General features: G+C 40.4%; 1 protein-coding gene across 1 annotated transcript; it reads left to right on the top strand.

Moving 5' to 3' along the window:
• Positions 1 to 482: 482 nt before the first annotated feature.
• On the top strand, positions 483 to 20201 carry ATP12A (ATPase H+/K+ transporting non-gastric alpha2 subunit; the record flags this gene model as incomplete). The annotated part of the gene is made up of 23 exons (XM_082493901.1): positions 483 to 491; positions 2534 to 2680; positions 4163 to 4222; positions 5107 to 5310; positions 5901 to 6014; positions 6172 to 6306; positions 6854 to 6971; positions 7640 to 7908; positions 8759 to 8957; positions 9449 to 9558; positions 10292 to 10426; positions 10705 to 10897; positions 11387 to 11562; positions 12175 to 12311; positions 13028 to 13178; positions 15201 to 15369; positions 16047 to 16201; positions 16828 to 16951; positions 17286 to 17431; positions 18065 to 18198; positions 19151 to 19252; positions 19914 to 20005; positions 20173 to 20201. The coding sequence occupies 23 exons, from the start codon at positions 483 to 485 to the stop codon at positions 20199 to 20201; spliced, it is 3108 nt and encodes a 1035-aa protein (XP_082350027.1).
• Positions 20202 to 21721: the final 1520 nt, after the last annotated feature.

Below are 21721 nucleotides of genomic sequence, written 5' to 3'. Positions count from 1 at the left end.
TGCTGGAAAGTCTCTGAAGGAAACTCTTTGCTTCTAGCAAGATGAATAATACACCTGTTCCCCAGTTGTGAGCAAACACTACAAAGGAATAATTAGAAACTATCTGACCTGAAACCCACATGCCCATTACTGAGGTATTTTTCCACCTACTACAGGTGAAACAGAAGATGGGCTGGACCTGGAAGGAGAGGGGTGGAGTGGCAGCACAAGATGCTGATTTATAAAGCACTAGCAAACAGTGATCTTTCTCCACAGGCTTTGGACGACGAACTCGTCCTGCCTGAAGGATGCCAAAGTGCCATCAGGATTCCAGCTAAGATCTGCTTGCCAGCCGAGAGGGAACTACAACCTCTGTGAGCTACTGCAGTACAATAACCAAAACTGCTCTGAGCCACTTCATTCTCCAGTTGGGCTTTTGCTTTTCATCCAGAGACTTTGGCTTGGCTGTTTCATTACATCAGGAAAGGAATAAACTCGCCACCATGGTAAAGGTGAGTACACTGTTCACAGACTTGCTGCTACAGCATATGTGTTTCTTCTTGAGAACAAGCATTAATTTAAGTTTTAATATACATATGTAGATTATAAAAAGTAAAGTTTATAAAATTGAAGATTATAAAAAGTAAAATTATAGTAAGTAAAAAAAAAGAATTAATACTAGACAATGTTGGGCATCCAGTGCAATGACTAAAATTTTCACTGTAGATGGGTATGCACCTCTAATCCTAAAGAGTAAAGAGATCAGATTGGATAGGGAAGAAATCTAGGACTGGCTAGTTTCATAATCAACAGTTTCACGAATACGAAACACCAAAAAATGCCAGAATCTGAGATTTTTTACAATGCCAAAATCAGATTTTATGAAAATTTGCAGGTTAAAGGTTGAACATAGATCATGCATAGAAGTGATCAACAGATTTTACTAACGTCATTAATTTTCTGTATTATTTTCCTCCATCTGCCAAGTTCTCACAATAGATAGCTGTTTTCTTTCTCTCCTGGTCTCTCTACTTTATAGGGATTTAAAAAGCTGAACAGATTTTTGGGTGGGATAGTTAAAGAGAGGAGGAGGACTAGGAGGAAGGTGAAGGAAAAATCCCAATAGATAAACCAGATTGTGAATCTTTGGCAAGGTAATAAAAATAGAACTTCTTTTAACAGACATGTCCTTTATCTGGGATATGTATCACCAAGCAAATTCAAGTGCTTTAGGAAAAGGATTTCAGACTTTTAACTCCCCAAACTACTCACCAGCTCTTAGCTTTTCCCTTCCTCAAGATACAATGTCAAGACTTCAACATTCCTCGAATTAAAGGGCATCTGAGGATAAGATGCCACTTGTGAGTTCAGAATAGTATTAAGTAATAAGATGTCCCAATCCTCTTTTTTTCTTGTTGTTTCCATTACTTGATGTCTCTGGTTTAGTCTGTATGTAATTAAGATGTCTACTCTCAACTCATCTGAAATACTACCTCTGCAGGAGACCAAACACTGACAAATGCCCTGCAGAGTATGTATTTACTCATTAGACAGATGGCAGCAGCAGCAGCCTACGAGCTCATCTGTCCCACTAGTAAAGCACGCCATCAGATAAGATCCAGTACGACTCTCATGAAGCTCTGATGGTTAATCTGTAAGGAAGCCTCTGAAATGAGGTCAACCAATAGTACTTCCAAGGCATGGCATGCAGCTTACAAGATAATTAGGATCTGGAACGTTATGATTATAGAAGCTGGTAAATTAGCAACACAGGAAGTTTGCCCTTTAGACCACAGTATTAACGTAAAAGTTAGGAAACAGCACTCCCCCCAGGTTATCAATAAAACCCACATTGCCAGAGGTTTGGCAGCTTCCCTAGGTTAACAGTTTCCCATACCTGGTAGGAGACTGGCAAAAACGAGTGAAGAGTTTGCTAATTCCCTGTCATTTCTGAGCTCTAGTTGAAATGAAACAGACTTGTTTCTCCTTGGCTACCAGTATGGTTTGCCTCCATTCCTCGCTACATGATCAAGTGTAAATGTGTAAATATAAACACGCAAATGTTAATTTTAATTAAAATAAAAATAAATCTTGAAGTCACTTATCTAAAAAGCTCCAGGAACAGGTAAGTTTTCGATGAATATTTTTTATCTCCTTTTTCCTTTTAAACATCTCCTGCTTTTACACCAGTCTCTTCCTTGGAGCTGATAAATGACTTAATGGTTTTCACTAGCAATGCTGAGATCCTGGGGCAGTATTCCTACACTTTGTGTTAGACCATAAACTACTTAAAAGCGTAATTTAGATTCTCTAAAGGAAACACTATAATTTACATCTGCTGAAGATCTGACCATGACTGCTGTAACACGCGCTGGAGAGATCTCAGGATAAACTGGAACTAGCACTCCAAGTTACCAGGAGAAAGAGACAGTAGCAATTTGTCTAAAAATCCCGTAGATTTGTCAGAGTTTGACTTGTTTGTGGTAATTTTTACTGCTTCCTTCAAGTGCCAGCAGACGTTCACAACAATGACAAAACCGTATTTCTTTTACAGAAAAAGTCTGATGTTTACTCAATTGAGATCTATGGGACAAAAGATCTAGAAAAAACAGAGATGGGAGATGAAGAGGAGAAATACAAGGACTTGAAAGGCAACAAGAAAAAAAAGAAGACAGAAGACCTTAAGAAAGAACTGGAGCTGGTGAGTGTTGCTAAGCTCCCATTACACCTGGCAGGACAGCCTCCACCAACTGTCTGAATGAAGTTCAGTGATGGGGAGTGAAATGCCAATTTTAACAGAAGACATGCTGCACTGAAAATCCTAGCACAGGGATGGATTTGCTTACTCACGCTCCTGAAGTGTGCCAGAAAAAAGTTGTGCAGGATTAATATCTATAATGAAAGAATGATTCTGGCTTAATTAAGGCACCAATGGTACAGAACATTATCTCCCCATAGAGGAGTTATTCCCCAGATGGAGTAACTGTAATCAGTATTTCCTGTGAACTGCCACTTGCACAGTCAGTCAGGAAACAGAGGAAAAGGTAGAAGCACAATATTTTGCTCCAGAGATTTCTAGTAGACCTAAAAGCATGCCTCAGCTTGAAGCACAGTTCCCCTCCCCTCCCCTACTTCAAGGACAGCGCACTAAATTCAAGAAACCTGTATTTTACTTCTGGATTGCTACTGACCTGCTGGCTGATCTTGGAAAAGTTACTTCCTCTCTATACTTTTCAGTTTTCCAATCTGAAAAATGAAGATAATTATACTGACCTCTTTTCTGAATTGCTTTGAGAGCAACTCAAAGGAGAGGCTATTTATGGGCTAGATAGTATTTCAAAGGTAAGGAAACTTCCAAATGAGACATCAGTTTAGCCACAATGTTTCCAAGATCTCCCCAGTATTAGCTAAATAATTCTCAATGTATCTTATCTTTGCCATCAGGGCATGTTAAGATTACTCTTGTGTTTCTAAAGAGAAACCAAAGCACAGACAAGTTAATTGACTCATCCAAGTACCAATGAATCATTCTGTGAAAACAATTGTGAGATCTCTCAAATTCTTGGCTTCCAAATCTCCGTTCGGCACAAGATATAATTAGGTCAATGATACCACAGAGGTATCACTGCAGAGAAAGGAGAAGAGTTTTGAGATTTCCTTCGCCCACACCCTTTTTAACTGTGGTTAGAACCTGCTGCTTCTTTATACAAGACTGGAGAATAATATCACATACCCTACCTTGTCAATCAAGTGCAGATTGTTGTCACACATATTCTGACACCACACCCTTTCTTCTATCAACATATCACCTATGGTATTGAATGCTTGAGTTCTGTAGCATGTAAAGAGGAACTATTTATCTAAAAGAAGCACAGATATTTGTGACAAGTAGTATTAACACCATTAACACCATTCTGTTCTTGTGACAGATTTGCTGGGAGGAGGGAACTATTTACAAAAGTAGTCTAAAAATCAAAACAAAATACCATCTTCCAGTGGAATTTATTTTACTTATCAATATGCAGATTGCATATTGTCTATTCATGAAAGCGGGATATCCTACTAGCAACTGGATCCATGGTCCCAGATCCAGGCAGTTTGAACATTCTCCAGATCCTGAAATAAAATTTTCAACAGTCTACCATTCTGCTCACTATCGTTTTCTCTTCCTTTTGGAATCCAGGATGACCACAAACTCAGCACTTCAGAACTGGAGGAAAAATACGGTACAAGCACGAACAAAGTAAGTCAGTAGGAAACTGTCTGTATCAGTTGCCTTACTTTGCCTTTGGCTTACACAAAGCCTCCTAGAAACAGCAGGAAAACATTCAAATCAAGACTCATACAAAGATGTATGTGTGGATGCACACACGCACGAGTATGATGCACTAACTCCCAATAAAGCCTAAGCCAGGAAGTCATGCAGCACTGACCTGGATTTAAACCGGAGTTTCTCTCAAACCTGAAGAAGTGTGACCAACCCTTTTGAAATAGAAAACCCTGCACAAAATGTGACCTCAAAGTTTGCACCAGAACCTCAGCTTTTCTAAATATTTTACCTGGTATTTCGATTTCACTACAATTATTTTTCACTGGCAATATCTGTAACAATGTATAGCAAGAGAGTGCACTGGAAATTATTTTATCTTGAAGGAAACACTAGATTTGAGAAACTACACACTTGAGTCCCTTTGACACCTAACAGTCAAATACCAAAGCATTGCAACGTGGCCAGAGTACAGACAAGAATTTCAAGAAACCCATGAACTGCAAACGTCTTGGTGGAAATGCAGAAAGAGTCGCAAAAGAATTGATGTCTGGTTTCCCCCAGCTTTCCAAACACCTAGTGCAGGTAAACTTGACAGATAATCGACAGAATGAAAACTCCTAAGGGACACAGCCCCAAATTCAATGCTCCAGTAAAGAACTATCTGTTTCTTCATAGCAGATAACTAATAGTAGCCACCCTGAAATCACAAAGGCTGGAAATCAAAGATACAGGTTACCGCAGCTGATCTGTGACACAAACAATGTTTAAGGAAAAAAACAGCAGGTGAATTTTGTTTCGAGTCAAGAAAAAAAATGTTTCCTGTGACTTCATTTTAAACATATCATTTACTTTTGCAGGGTCTCTCTAGTGCAAGAGCAGCAGAGATTTTGGCTCGGGATGGTCCCAACTCACTCACTCCTCCCAAAGCCACTCCTGAAATTGTTAAGTTCCTCAAGCAGCTGGTGGGAGGGTTTTCCATCCTCTTATGGATAGGAGCTGTCTTCTCCTGGATTTCATTTGGCATTCAGCTTGCCCAGGGAGCTGAATCAGCTTTTGACAATGTAAGTATTTGAATAACCACAAAGCGAGTATTTGACCCTTTGACAATCTCAGTAATTTAAATATTACTTCACAGTTATTCAGTAACTACAAGGAGGCCTTTTATTCTTTCAGGACTCTCCCTCTACTACCGAACATTTCTGATAAATGTTCAAATACCTAACATACCACTTCTGTCTAAGAGTGCCTATCCAAAGGTTTTATAACCACTACCCATAAGCCCAATACTTGAGTACTCATAAGGGCAATACTGAAGTCCACAAAGGACTCCGGAGTCCTGGAGTTCGATTCCCTTATGAGTTACACTCTGCTAGGAATGTAATTTGTTCGGGTTTGTGTCGTGGTTAGTTTAGAGAATGCTTTTAGAGAGATGGGAAACTTGCTATTAAAAGCCCTTTTCATACTCAAAAAAGCTTTACTTGATCATTCGCAGGGCAAAATTTGAAAGTTCTTATCTTAAACTGTTTTTTAACCTGACCGATACCTCATTTTAAGAGTCTCCTGAAACAATACAGAACTATGATCTAATCTAGCAGAGGCATTGCAGAACACTTGTCTTAAATTAACAGGATTAATGTCTTCCATTGATTAGCTCTACCTTGGTGTAGTTCTGGCACTGGTCGTCATCCTCACTGGTATCTTCGCTTACTATCAAGAAGCTAAAAGCACAAACATCATGGCCAGCTTCAGTAAAATGATTCCACAGGTGAGAATAACTAATGTATTTCATCTGAGATAAAAGTTCGTTGTAACAATGCACCTCGAAATGATGCAAGCGCAATAAGCCCAACTTGAATTTACCTCTTAGTAGGAGGTTTAGAGGATGGCACAATACTAATTTTTGTCACATTTCTGTCTTTCAGCAAGCTCTTGTCATCAGAGATGAGATAAAGAAGGAAGTGCCAGCAGATCAGCTGGTGGTTGGAGACATTGTGGAAATAAAGGGTGGAGATCGGATCCCAGCAGACATTCGTCTAATCTTTACTCAGGGTTGTAAGGTAAACAGTACTTTGCAGAGCATGGGGAAAAGAAAAACATGGTTTAGAGACTTTCATTACATATAAGAAATTTCTGTGCACCCAATATAAGTTATTAGAGCTTGAATTAGACATAATCTAACTAAATCATAGAGTGCAGAAGCTATACTGTGATGTTCAGCTCTTCTAGGACTAACATCTCCACTCCCTGAACATCAGAAGAAGCCATTAGGTCCATACTATGTTCTAGCAATGCTCTTTCCCAGGACAGAGGCAGAAATACCAATACAGCATTAAGAGCTTCCACAGACCTGGAGGCCAATCTTCAAACCATGTTTTCTTTCAGGCTGCTACTAAAAATCTCACCAACAGACACAGAACATTGACTGTGAACTCCCACAGAAATAGATTATCTCAGTGATAACGGCAACTCTCACAGAGAAAAGGCACTAGGAGATTACCGCCCTGTCACCGATGACTAAATGTGCTGCTGCTTTGCCTTCTGGGCTAGACATTACTACGTACATAACGCTAACTTTAATACGGCCATGTCTCCGTTTCATTAAAGGTGGACAATTCTTCACTCACAGGGGAATCGGAACCACAGTCTCGTTCCTGTGATTTCACCCATGAGAACCCCTTGGAGACAAGGAACATTGCATTCTACTCTACCACCTGTGTGGAAGGTGTGTACAGAGAGAAAGGCCTTCAGAAATAGCACTTATACAGGGTGCTGCATAATACTGCTAACTCATTTTAAACAATTCTGCTTCAAGGAATTCCAGAAAGGTCTGGTTGCTCACAAGAAACTATTCTTCCAAGCACACCAAAAAAAAAAAAAAGCCTTAAGTACTGGGCTGGTCATACTTTCTAGTATTAACCAGTGAGACATTTGTTTTAACACCAAGCCTAGTTATGGGTGCAACAAACAATTAACTGTGGTTTCCTTGTGGTCTTTTCATCACTACCTTTAAGAACATCAAGTTGCAGACGCCTCGAAGTACTTGTGGGTGCTTGTGTGTAAGGGCTCTGCATGCATAGAGGTGCTGTTCCTATTCTCAGGGCTAAAAGGTTTGTGTGTTATACCTAACAATGTATCTGCTACGAGACTGCACAGTGCCCGGGATAACGCTACGTTCCTACTGCAATGTAATCCAAAAAGACTCTGATGCATGAAAATAGCTTACGTCTTTCTCTTCACCAACACAGCTATAAGATTTCTAAGGGGAAGAACGTAATTCTGGGGTGAAGTCTCAGTCACGTTAAGTCTGAGAAGGGTCTCTGTCAATCAGTACTGGGTACAGAAAAGAGGGTTAGTCTCTCCTGGAGCTGACAGTCTTTTATTTCTTTGCAGGCACTGCCACCGGTATTGTAATCAACACTGGGGATCGCACTATCATTGGGCGGATCGCCTCTCTTGCATCAGGAGTAGGAAATGAGAAAACACCCATTGCTATTGAGATAGAACATTTCGTCTACCTGGTGGCAGGAGTGGCCATTTCTGTCGGTGTTGTTTTCTTCATTATATCTGTTTCTATGCGATACAAGATTCTAGACTCCATCATCTTTCTCATTGGCATCATTGTGGCAAATGTGCCAGAGGGACTGCTAGCCACAGTAACGGTAAGTCTATGCTTGAATTCACTGGTTGCCACTGTAGTTCTTCAGTCATTACCACAATTCATCATTGTGCAGTTCATTACAGTGCAACATTAACCAATGAAGAACAGATTATCTACTAAGTGACTTGGCTGAGTTGAGTTTGAAATAGGGGGTTTTATTCCATGAAACTGAAAGGACAAACATTTCATTTGGGAATTCTGGCATAACTGAACCATTAATCTTAAAAGCTTCAGCACAACAATCCAGTTTGAAATAAGGTTCTTCAAGTACCGTTCTCCCTCAATTGCTAACCAGCAGAATGATGCAACTCATTTCTCCACAACCTGTTCCTATCTGGAAATGAGGATATTGTAACCTGAAAGTTGCATGAAAATTCCACTTACTAGCACATATAAAGCATCACTAAAATCCCTGGCTGAGAAGCAGCACCCCTGCTAAGCACTGTTAGCCCTAAAGTACACCAACAGTGAATAACCAGCAGTACTGCAGTAACGAAGAGAATCATTTCAGGTTTCACTGAGTTGGTGATTAGGATCTCCCCCTACATTGTAGGTTCTGCATCTAAAACAGCCTCTTAATTGATAGGACATTCTTATTTCTACCAGCAGGCAAGCAGGTTCCTCTCAGCAGCAAATGTACTTTTGCTAATTACAGCCAAATCTTTGACTTTAATAACGCATTAAAAAAGAAAAAAAAAATGCACTGCAGTCAACCAAAAGACAAATTTTAAAAAAATGTTCTCTTCCTAAAAAAAACCAAACAAAAAACCTAGCAGAAGTATGCAACCTCATTGCATCATTCTGTAACTGTACCTCACAAACAGTGAGCTGAACTTCTTTACTTTTGCCAGGTGAGTCTCTCTCTGACAGCCAAGCGGATGGCAAAGAAGAACTGCTTGGTGAAGAACTTGGAAGCTGTAGAAACACTCGGTTCTACCTCCATCATCTGTTCTGACAAGACAGGGACCCTCACACAAAATCGGATGACTGTTGCTCATCTCTGGTTTGATAATCAGATCTACTCAGCTGACACCAGTGAAGATCAAACAAGTAAATAGGGCAATGGGGGATCTGGGAAGGCGCAACTACTTGGGATCCAACCTGTGGTGTTTCACACCTGCTGGCTGTCAAACTGATGTCAATGGGACTGTCTTTTGATAGTTAAATGAGACATGTCTTCCTTCCACATAGAAGTGTAGTGTGCAACAGGAAAGTACCCTCTTAGGCATGTAGAGATGTGAAAAAAAGAGTATTTGAACGCCACTCCCAGAAACTAAGTCTGGAGGAGGTTCTAAGCCAGATCTTTTTGCCAACAGTAAATTTAGTAGGGAAATAAACAGAGAAACATCACCTAAGCAATTTTGCCAGGACTGCTAACTGATGGATGTAACAGTTTGTGTCAAATTGTTTTTCTGTAACAGAAACTCTCAAAATAGCCATTTTCTTCTGTAAATAATTCAATCCTGTTGTTTCAAACTTAAGCTTCTATTTATATCATGTAATATGCTAAGGGCTGCAATATTTATTTTGCTTCCTCTCAGCCCAGCCTTTTGATCAAAGTTCTCCATCATGGACCGCACTATCAAAAATTGTAACTCTCTGCAACCGGGCGGAATTCAGACCAGGACAGGAGAACCTCCCCATAATGAAGGTACTGCCTACTTCACATCAGCTTATTTCTCTTCCTCTGAAAAAACAATACATCTAAGTTCTGTTTAGCTTTAGTAATCTCCTCCATTTTACCATGCCAATCTTCTAAGTTACTATTTATAGTAGTATTACTGGTATTATAGTAGTATTACTCACAAAAAGACGGGGGGGGAAAACCAACAAAGGCAAGAGCAACTGTCCCTATAAGAAAAAGGCAATTCAGGTAGCAAGAATTTCTACACTAGTAATTACTACGCTATTAATGTAACAACAATATCCAAAAGGTAAACATGCCCTAATTCACTTCTTTACACGACTGCCGAAGGTAGTAAATTCTGATGACTAGAATACCAGAACAAACCCATGATTTTTACTGTTTACTCCATCAACGCCTTCCTCAAAGTCAGTTAATTTTGTGCATCAGCCAGCTCACCCATACATGCCTGCTGCTACCCTAAAACTGCATTACAAAGCCTCCACACAAACCTGGACGTGATCACAAATCTTGCAATTTCCCAGAATCAAGCGCTCATTTCACCTCTTTGCTGTAGCTTAGTTCTACCAGCAAGTGCAAAACAGATAGCCCAAATTTTTACTGAAATGATTTTCCAGGACAACCTGAACATAGCAACACAGACTCATCGCTGCATAGAACACATAAAAGCATACAAGCTCTCTTGATGGAAGTGCAGAAGTATATGAGCTATAAACTGTTTCTTCTTTTGCATATACAGAGAGTTGTGGTAGGTGATGCCTCTGAAACAGCTCTGCTGAAATTTGCAGAAGTCATTTTGGGTGACGTCATGAATATTAGAGCGCGGAACAAGAAAGTGGCTGAAATTCCTTTCAACTCTACCAACAAATTCCAGGTGTGTTTCATTTGTGGAAATTATGCCAGACTGTTTCAAAGTTAAACTGTTTCTATCACTGGGTCTAACGCAACTATTTGTGACCTGGAAGTCTTAATGGGGTAATTCAGTGACAGAGGAAATCTAAGCTATAATAAATGTAGTTAATTCCATTTGATGGAATACATGATATCCTCAGGGAAAAGAAAAAACATTACTTCCATGCAAAGTAACCAAAACTAGAAACAAATGAGGATCACGTATGCTCTTTCTAACAATTTCGTATTTGTGGCACACAGCTTTCCATTCACGAGACTGATGATCCCAATGACAAACGCTTTCTACTGGTGATGAAAGGTGCCCCAGAGAGGATTTTAGAGAGATGTAGCACCATCATGATCAACGGCAAAGAAGAACCACTGGACAGTGACAAGGCAGAAGCTTTCCAAACAGCATACATGGAGCTGGGGGGCATGGGAGAGAGAGTGCTGGGTGAGTCCAACTAGAGTGACTATCAGAAAACTGCAGTCTAAAACGGGGTTTTAAATCTTGGTACAATCCAGTGTGCCTGGACTTCATTCCTCTTGCAGTAGAGGGGAAAAAAGGAAAGCGTAGAGCCTCCTAAGCAGAGTGTTAAAACCACACTGACATGCTGTAAGATCTCTGTGGCAGGGGTGTCCTTACTGCTCTATGCTGATGTTGATCTGCCAGACTGCACAGCCAAAAAATCCCATAAGCAATCCACAAAAGAAAACACTCTTCCCTGCTGGCAGCATTGCTAGCTTTGCCACATGAAACCCTGACTCGATAGGAGCTCTGATGTGAAGGTTACAACAGTAGGTTAAAAAATCCTCCACGAAAAGCTAACAATTAAATGCACCAGAATTCTATGGACAGGAGCAAAGCCTGACGCTATACAGCAAGCTCTCCTCTTTCTCACACTATTTCCTGAACATCACATCAACCTAAGTTTCTTTTCAGGTTTCTGTCATTTGTACCTGCCTGAAAATGAGTTTCCAGACACCTACTCATTTGACACAGATTCCATGAACTTCCCAACCTCCAACCTGTGCTTTGTTGGACTCTTATCTATGATTGACCCACCTCGTTCCACAGTGCCAGATGCCGTCTCAAAATGCCGCAGTGCTGGGATCAAGGTAAGAATTTTACAGTGAAAATTACAGTGATTCTACAGAAAGACTAAGGGTAATCCAGCTTTTAAGATCTTCCACCACATTGCCATTGAGTATCAAGGAAAATGAGCATTTGGAATTACTGATCTCAGATGAGATGAATCCCAAGTCCCAGCCCTGATGAAATTTTCTGTAGTCTGAAGACAGATCTGGCAACTGGCAACTTGTAGTCAAGAAAAACAAGAAAAAACTGTCTTATCTGTCAGGACACCTTAGTCACAAGGACCCATTTTAACATGCAACATTCTAATGAACTCCCACCTTTAAGTAGACCTAATATAAATTCTTATATAAAGGCTTCTTTATTCTGCATTATTCTAACCTTGCTATGTGTGACAAGTTCTTCCTTTACAGCCCTGATAAAATAGCGCCAATAACAAGAGGCAGAGACCAGACGTCAATATAGAGCTAATTAAGTAATAGCCACAATCTGTCACTATTATGTACATAGCATGGCTTTCCAAGTTCAGATTCTAAACTGCTTCCTGGTCTACAACAATAGATATTTCATCTTATCTTGCTCCAGCCATTGCATATACATTTGTCACTCACGCTGAGTGTTTGTCCCTTCCTCAGGTTATCATGGTCACTGGCGATCACCCAATTACAGCTAAGGCCATTGCCAAGAGTGTAGGCATCATTTCAGCCACCAGCGAGACTGTGGAAGATATTGCTAAGCGCCTCAACATTCCTGTTGAACAAGTCAATAGACGGTAAGAGCAAACAGACTCTAGGGGACACCCATGGGTTCCTTTGCTGAAAGCTATGCCTTCTTCCTCCACAATGCTTTCATAGCCTATTTCTGCATCATGGCTGCTTTTTGGTTTTCTGTTTCTTGATACATTCCCAGCCATTATGTCCATCCAATGTGTCACCTCTACCTACGTGACTATATGTCTAAGTCAGTGGCTCTCATTTCCTGGCCCTTGAAAAAAAACCTAGCAAATTGTACTTTGCAGATCATGTTGGACTTCGCTGTCAGTGCCCATTTGCCAACACACACACACAGGAAAAGCAAATTCAGAATCACACAACTTAAAGACCATCAGGCTAAATTCCTCTTTCAACCATTAAATGTGAAAAAGATAACAACATAAGAGAAAGATAAAAGCTCTTTACAGAAAAGATGTCTTCCTCCTCCACTGTCCCACCCTCCCACTCAAAGCTCTCTTTAAAATGCATTTTCTGCTGTTATGTCTGCTCAAGAGGAAGCCTCAATTACTCCCCTCTGTATCTAGGTAACTGTAATTTACTCTGGATTTCTGCAGTGGCTTTCATTCAACACCTGCTGATTAACAACTAATGCTTCTGAAATTAACTCAATTTGCTGCTTTCCTTACTATCAAGCCTCATACATTCTATGAGTACACTATTTTTATCTAAGCCTTTTGATTTGAGAATTTACCCAGCTTTGCCACGGCTCTTACAGAGAAGCTACAGCAGCAGTAGTGAATGGGATGGAGCTGAAGGATATGAGCTTGCAGCAGCTGGATGAAATCTTGTGTAACCACTCGGAGATAGTCTTTGCCCGGACATCGCCCCAACAGAAGCTAATTATAGTTGAAGGCTGCCAAAGACAGGTGAGTAAGAGATGTAAAAGGTTATACACAGATGTGGCTATTGGGCATTCACAAGGCAGTAGCTTTCCGCAGATATCACCCCCGAGGTGAGAGGGTGGAAGCCAATTTCCAATGCTCGCTAAGCTCTGTTTATACTCTTTTCACTGTGCAAGAACATTATCTAACAGATTGCCACAAACACTGCCTGGACAAAATCCAAGCCACTCAAATTCCTGTTACAGACTCTGAACTCCTAGTGACAAAATGAGCTTTTCCTAAGTTCCACTGGCTTGGAGCTGTACTGAAGGTCTGTCTTTTGCATGTAATTCTGAGAAGCTGCTCCTGTGCTGCCCATAAAGCCTCCTCGGCAGAGACTGTACACTGTTTGGGAAGAAGCCTTCCCTCAGGAATTCTTTAAACCCAGATAAAAGCAACACGTTACCACATCCTCTCATCTTATCTCTTGTGGCCATTTAGACCTATGCAGTTCCTGCCCACAGGAATGTTTAGAAGCGAAATAAGGTACGAGTCTCGCAAAATGTCATAGCATAATTTACGTAGGACCAAGGCTTACCTATATTATTTTCAAACACTGTAAAAGCACCCACAGAAAGCAGGATTTAAAGAGAGTTTGTGCCATCCATGGGCAATATCATGTAAAGGAGCATGCAGTGCAGCCAGCACAAGAGGCAAAAGGGAAAGAAATTACATGTAAAGAGCTCTGAAAAAGATGAAAATTGTCATCAAAAGATTCTCCCCTCAGATACAACATCTTCCGAGTAGATGCTGCAAACTGAAAGCCACACTACCGCCGTGCCTGAACTTTGCAGAGAAGGAGATGTGGCGCAAGACATTATTTTATTTTTGTAATTATACCAGAGCTCCAGAGCTAAGCTTTCCAATCAGCATTATCAGCTCTTTGGGTTTAAGCCTGAACTGCTTTCAGGAGAGTATTAAAAAAAAAAAAAATCTTTCAATTTCATCTCTTTTTTATTTTTGAATGGCCTTTGGCAGACAGGGGTAAGTGTGTTCTGCACTGCTTAGACACCCACAGTCCTAGTAGATTTGGTTCTTTAAAGGATGAAAAGGAACACTGCCCCCCCCCCCCCCCCCCCAACTCAAGCCAGACAGTCTACATGCTATGTTTAGTACTTAGAGCTTATAAGCCCTTCCGTACATGGCATTATTTATAGGTAGTGACATTGTGCTAAATCCCCACAGGGACAGGACATTCAACATTTGTATTAATCAGTTTGTCAGGCTTTTTCCCCCACTCGGAACACTCTGTATTGCTATCAAGTCATGGACTTTTTAATCAACTAGAACAGGACCTTTAGCTGCAGTAGATGGTTTCATTGGAAGATAATGAAGAAGCCGAGTTGAATAATCACAGCTTTCCATCTTTTGTATGACTAGTGCAATTCTAGCATAGACTGGCAATGACCAAAGTGTGGGGATAGGGTGAGAATGGTGTCTAACTGAACAGTTACATAATTTACAATTAAGATAAAAACTGACCGATTCTAAAAGCACTTCACAAAACAAAAGAGAAGGACAGAACATGTTGTGTCAACTGAATCTCCCACAGATGGCAGAGATGAGCCTGGGTCTGGCTCAGACAGGGACAGACCATATACACATATACAGATGTCTAAATTTTTAAGCCCCCTTATAGTCCACAGAAAGAAATTATCAGATTAATTTCATTTTTAAGTGCATCTAATATAGATGTCTACTCTTTAGAATGTAGTAAATCATATCCCCGAATTTCCCATTTCTCTCTACTAAGAAGGGAGTCTAGATAACAAACTGAGATACAGATGTTTTCACACAAAAGTCTGAGGTTGCTGTATTAATCCTACCTAGAGTCTTTCTGATCGCTGCCTATGTTTTATGTGGGTATGAAGAGGATTCACAACTTTGTATCAGCATCTTCTAGAGATTTAAAGACAGGGAGTGTGCTGCTGAGAGCAGACTGCCCTTAGGGGAAGACAGCACCATCTCCTCAAAAAACCCACATCTGGATCCTTTTGTGTGTTCCAGGGAGCAGTCGTTGCCGTGACTGGAGATGGAGTCAATGACTCCCCTGCTCTTAAAAAAGCAGATATTGGAATTGCTATGGGTATTGCTGGTTCTGACGCAGCTAAAAATGCAGCTGATATGGTACTGCTGGATGATAACTTTGCTTCTATTGTCACAGGAGTGGAGGAAGGTAAAAATAATGTTGCTATCCACTTTCTTAGCTGAAAGCTTCTGACAGCCAGAGAGCACTGGCAGGTCCCTCCTGATCCTTCCCTCCTGTGCTTTTACCCCCCTTTTTTCTTTCTAGATTTAGAAATGCGATTTTGATATTTGGAAAAACTGGAAATTCCATTTATAGACACATGACAAGCAGACAATAAGGAAATCGGACCCCTCTCTCGCACATAGCATCCGTCTGCTATCACTGCTTGTTCAAGCTCCAGACAAAACAAAAGCACTTCCCATCTTGTTCCTATGCAATTCTGAGCCTCACAAAGATACAAATTGTTTTCTCTACATTTTCACTGTATTACTTGCTCTCACATCACCCTCACTGTATGACAGTAACACACATTCCACTCTTCTTTCACTGTAAAAAACTTGTGGTTTCCATTAGAACTACAGTGTATTGTGGAATGGGACTTTTTCTTCAATCTGTCTCATTGAAAGATGTTTTTTATTTTCACTTAAAATTTCAGAAGGTTCTAAGGGAAGGCAGGTTAGTATTTTAAGAAAATAAACCTCAAATGCATGAAGAAATGTACGAGGAAAGTGGACATAAGCAGAAAACGTTTTCACTTCATTGAGTTAAAAATTGAACTTTTTTTCTAGAATTAGCCTTTACAGAACTGTCTTCTTTTCCTCCAGGCCGCCTGATCTTTGACAACCTAAAGAAAACAATTGCCTACACCCTGACTAAGAATATTGCTGAGCTCTGTCCCTTTCTCATCTACATTATTGCAAGCATTCCAATGCCCATTGGTACTATAACCATCCTATTCATTGACCTGGGCACAGACATTGTAAGTCGGGGTTTTTTAAGTTATTTTCTCCTGAAATATCATGACAAGTGAGAGGGGCTGGGTGCAAAGGGACATGCAGAACATTGGAAGATTTAGTTGCCTTACCCTGCAGCTGAATAACAAGCTAGTGGAAGAGTAGAGAGCTAGATTAAAAGCAGCCAGGTATAGAGAAAGAATAGTAGAAAAAAATAACCTGCAGATGGGGAACAGAAAGAAAAGATTTCTGACAACTTATGCTGACAAGCAAAACTCAGCAGTGCGCAAAATAACGGCATGTTTCAATCAAGAGATCGTACAGATTGCTGCAGTTACTACAGGGGATGAATACCAGACATTTCATCAGAGCCTAGTCCAAGGGGAAGACCCTTTAATGTTTTCAGTATCCTCTAGCCCTTTGTATTGTCATACGATGATCAAACCTGTGGAACAGTTTCAGACTCCCCTCAACCCTCAAATCCTTTATATGTGTCAAGAGAATGCTACACGGATCCTTCTTTTGTTTGCTCTGTGTATACTGAAAAGGTAGGGTAGGCCAACAGAACCACCCGAGAATGAAACTTTTCTGGTAAGCATCTGAGAAGCAGACAAACGTTGCCACCGAGACTGATGGTTTATTTCTTTTGTAGATCCCCTCTGTTGCATTAGCCTACGAAAAAGCTGAAAGCGATATTATGAACAGGAGACCTCGTAACAAAAGGAAAGACAGGCTGGTGAATGAGCAGCTCGCTGTATACTCCTATCTGCAGATCGGTAGGTTGGCCTGTTCTCTGAAACCCTACCTTGTATCAGCAAAACAAGACAGAGTGAAGTTGACTCATTTTCAGAAAAGCGAAAGCTGAAACTCAATTCCTTCCTCTGCCTTCCTAGGCAAAGGTACTAACTCCCTCCTGTTGCTCATTATTCAACAATACAACAGGTTTTTATTTACAGATGTCAAGAACCTTAGAGCACTAAGAGCTCTGAAACTACGTTTAGACTCGTGGCAAGTTTCATGCCACAGGAGACAGATCAACACTGATATCCAGCACATTCCCCAGTGCTCCTAAATTTTGCTTCTTTCTCATTTCTACCTCTGATTTTGTAGGTATCATGCAGTCCGTGGGAGCCTTTGTAACCTATTTTACTGTGTACGCTGAACAAGGTTTCCTCCCTTCCACACTGCTTGGTGTGCGAGTTGACTGGGAAAACAATGCCATTAATGACTTTGAGGATTCATATGGGCAAGAATGGGTAAGGAAGCACTGAAACATCCTTGCACTGTCTCTCACCCAACAGTTTCTTAAAAATTCTATACTTTCCTTCAAAATAAATAATTAGGCAAAGAAAGAGAGATTTAAATGCAAAAATAATTATATTTAATGTAATGGTCCCTCAGGATAGCCTTTTTAGAGCTTCCTGACTCCTAGCTCTTTCATTCAGGCTCGAATCTTTTATTCATTCTTCTACAATTTGCTGCCTTCTGATTCAAAGCCTCTGGAGATGCACCTTCTCTGGATGTTATGTTTAGACCCATCATAATCTCTCAGCCCTGCTTCTGAACTGCACTACTGTAAAGTCCTCTCCCTCCCCCTTTCACTCTTCACTCCCACTCACTCATTCTGCAGAAATCACAAGACACAAAAGCCATTAATAAATCAATATAAATACCTCCTTACACCAAGCTCGTGCTTCAGCCTCGTGACTCATCTGCAGTAACTAGCGGACTAAAACAACTGGCCAAAATCTGATCATTATGTATCTAAATCTAGAATAACTCTGCATTTACACCATAGAAACTGAAATCCTAGTATCAAGGTTTGCAGTCACTTGCACAAAATATGAGTGTCTGATACAACACCATTTGATTTTTCCTTCGCTTTGCAGACTAAATACCAGAGGACATACCTACAGTGGACTGGCTATACTGCCTTTTTTGTTAGCATCACAATTCAGCAAGTTGCTGATTTGATCATCAGGAAAACACGGAGAAACTCCATTTTCCAGCAGGGTCTTTTCAGGTATGTTTTGCAGATTTTTTACCTGACACATGGGAGGATAAATTAGCCTACTGCTAACTTTAAGAGAAGGCTAGCTCAGTGATTTATCCCACTCCAATTCAGTCATTGAACAAACAGTAAATCTGTCTTCCGGCAATTCCAAAACTCAGACAAACATTTTATTACGCTTCCCGCCACCCTCTTTCCGACTTCGTAATAGGGGTTTTCTTTCAAGAAAGACGCTGTACTGGTTACTCTGAAAATACAGCAGCTTAAAACTAACTCCCCATTCATGAACATATTTACTCAAAAAAAGAAGAGAGTTTCCTCTGCAAATTATTGTCTTAAGTTCTTTACATAGTTATCGATAGATAGCATATTTGGACTTCTCTGAGATAACTTTAGCCTCTGAGGAGATACCAGCTGGTCAAGCTCCCTAAGGCAGTGTTGGCTGCCCTCTGCAAAACACTCTGCACCCATCAATCCCATGGAAGCCAGGGAGTTAAAAATATCTATTGTGTTGGAGGCCACACGTAAGACCTGGCATTTAGTGAGAGTATTTCTGATAGGAAAGCAAATTGTTTTCCTTTTCTTTATCTGCAGGTACAGAGCCCACACCTATGTATATTTCCTTCTTACACTTACATCTGAGTCACAATGTGCATATTAACAGCGCGACTAGAAGACATGACTAATACACACTGCATGTCTACCTAAATCTTTAATCTAGGTAGGTCAGGAATGATACCAGGAAAGGCACAGGCATACGGGATATAAGACAGGGCTACAGAGCCTACCACTTGTCTCATACTGCTGTGTCTGCGGCACTCATCATCTAATGCAGATCACTGAAGCTAGCGACCAGAGCACAACCACAACTCTGGAAGTGGCACAGCCTTTGCTTTATGCTGTGGCATCAGGTTTTTATGCATCGACAGAGGCATGTAACCCTTCCTCTTTGGTTTTCTTGTAGGAACAAAGTCATCTGGGTGGGTATATTTTCCCAGATAGGAATTGCTCTGATTCTTACCTATGGTCTTGGACATGTTACAGCCCTGAACTTCACACCGCTGAGGTGAGTTTTGATGCCAGCACACTTCCCTTGCCTTCCACACATGGAGGCTGCGGGCTTACCATTCCGCCAGAAACAGACAAATGGGAGCGGGATGCCCATTCAGCACAATTCAAGGATAAATATTTAAAAATATTCATTATGAACAACAGGATGGACAATTTCTTGACCAAAAAAGGAATTATTTTCATAGTTTCCACAAAAAAGCACTACTTGTTCTACAAGATTTACTACTGAGGATCCACAGAAACCTGCTGGTGTAGAACAAACATTTTAGTATTTTTTACAGGGTCCCCAATATTTTGGTGAGACTAGTTAGCATTTTACTGAATTTTATGCAAGCAACTTCTATTTTAAATATATCACTGTCAGAAATATTCCATTTTTCTGCCATCTTTAGAGACTGTACATACCACCAGCAGGCAACATTTCCTTCTCAATAGTATTTTGAATAAATTAAACCAGTAACTACTTAAGACTGGAAGGCTTACACACACATCATCTTATTTCTAATCACTGGAGTGCTTAAATTAAGGAGAAAAAAAAAAAAAGCCAAAAAGGCTAGATTCTCTTTCAGTTACATCAACTAGCACAGACAGAGAGCCCAGAAATTCAGCTGAGTGGTTAGATGCTTCTGAATGAGAACCTCTTCTCCCATTCCCAGGGTCCAGTATTGGTTTGTGGCTGTACCATTTGCCATCTTGATATGGGTCTACGATGAAGTACGCAAGCTGTTTATCAGGAGATACCCAGGAAGTAAGTAGATTTTTCTAGTTTAGTACTTTAATGTAAGTTTTCCTTTCCTGCCCTTTTACTCATACACCTACCTTTGCTGCCGCTGACAAGTGGATTGCTTAAAAATGGACCATTTGTCCCCAGTGAGAAAAAAGTAACTGTTTCCCCCCCCCCTTCTCCTACTGCAGGCTGGTGGGACAAGAACATGTATTACTGAAACGGTCTTTATCACCGGTTGTCTTCCTCCTTGTGGAGAGCTTCTTCCCCACCTGACACAACCTCTGCTGCTTTGATGTCCTATCTGTGCAATATCAAGCATGGGTTCGCCCCATGAAGGGGTGAAGAAATTTCATGAAGAAATAAGGACTTTAGAGGTTGATAAATTACCTCCCACCGTACTGTAAACCATCTGACACTTGGCTAGAAATTAAAATGTTACCTATTTTTGTAACAAGCACAATTTTCCCCTCATTCAAAGATGAACTTGGAGAGCACTCTGAGAGGAAAACATGCATAAAGAAAAAGAAAAGACAGAAAATCCATATAATCTGAGGCATTAATTTGCACTAAAGGTCATGTTTGCTGATTTTCTTTTTTTGGTGGAACTGAATTCCAAGCCAGTGCATACATAGATCTGTATTACCTTATCAAGGGTAAAAATGCTGTATAGGAATAATTTGATAATAAAACTTTTTCCAGAAAACAGTTCTCCATCTTATTTTCTTATGAAGACTAAGAGAAACTGAGTGGAACAGGAAAGGATCTAATTTCTGCCATGTCAAAGAGGAAAGAAGTGCACACCTGCTTTTTTTGCCCCATTAACAGACTAACATACTTCAAATACCTGTTCAGTTTTGATAAAAGCATCTTGAAAACCAAGGCACAACCAGTTGATTTGAACACTTTGAGATAATAAATTCAATACTCGCTTTCTAAAGGTCACAATCGCTATGGCAAAAGAGACCTTACCGTGCATTAGACAGGTACAGTTGAAATTCTATTTGAAACCAGGTCTTTAATATGTTCATTTTAGCAAGAAGCAGGAGGTACCACAACTTACTGAGACAAAGGCTTTACCAATTTTAAAGCAAATGATAAATAATGTATATTGATATTTCACATTTAAATACAAGTCTTGATGAGCTTTAGAGAAGCAACAGGGGCAGAAAGAGAACTCCTATTACAGTAAATGGCAAGAGGATTACCAATGAGAAAGAAACCAAGAACAGAGGGAGGGGGAAGAGTGTTTTCCAGCCTACAGCCTGCCTGTTCCCAAAAGTCCACACCCTTATGTGCTAGAAGCTACTTTACATTTTGTAAGCCTCCCTCCTCAAAACTCCTCTCCTTAATACCTGGCTGGGTATTACACTGAGTATCAATCATACTGTATATCAGTGTTTTTCACATATAGACCTGAAGAAGAAGAATTACAAAGGAAGAAGGAAGAGCGTCAAAAAACAAGCATGTAAACAATGGGTGAGTCCAAATTCCAGATATATGTGCTGCTTATCACTTGGTAACGTAACCCTGTAACATGCCAACAACAAGTATGTGATGTGCCAAGCTGACTCATTTCAACACCTTGTCATTTGCCAGTAGTCAGGCCTGATTTGTTTTGTCTTCTGCTTAAAAGACAGGAAAAATATGAGGAGAAGCTATATGGGCCAGCAACATAATCCACTTTCCAGCATCTATAGATTTGTGGTACTTAGTCAAAATGACATGTTCAAATATAGA

Source organism: Vanellus vanellus (assembly GCF_965231255.1).
Source record: "Vanellus vanellus genome assembly, chromosome: 21".
NCBI lineage: Eukaryota > Metazoa > Chordata > Aves > Charadriiformes > Charadriidae > Vanellus > Vanellus vanellus.
The sequence above is the reverse complement of the archived record's forward strand: the minus strand, read 5'-3'. Positions and strand labels throughout refer to the sequence as shown.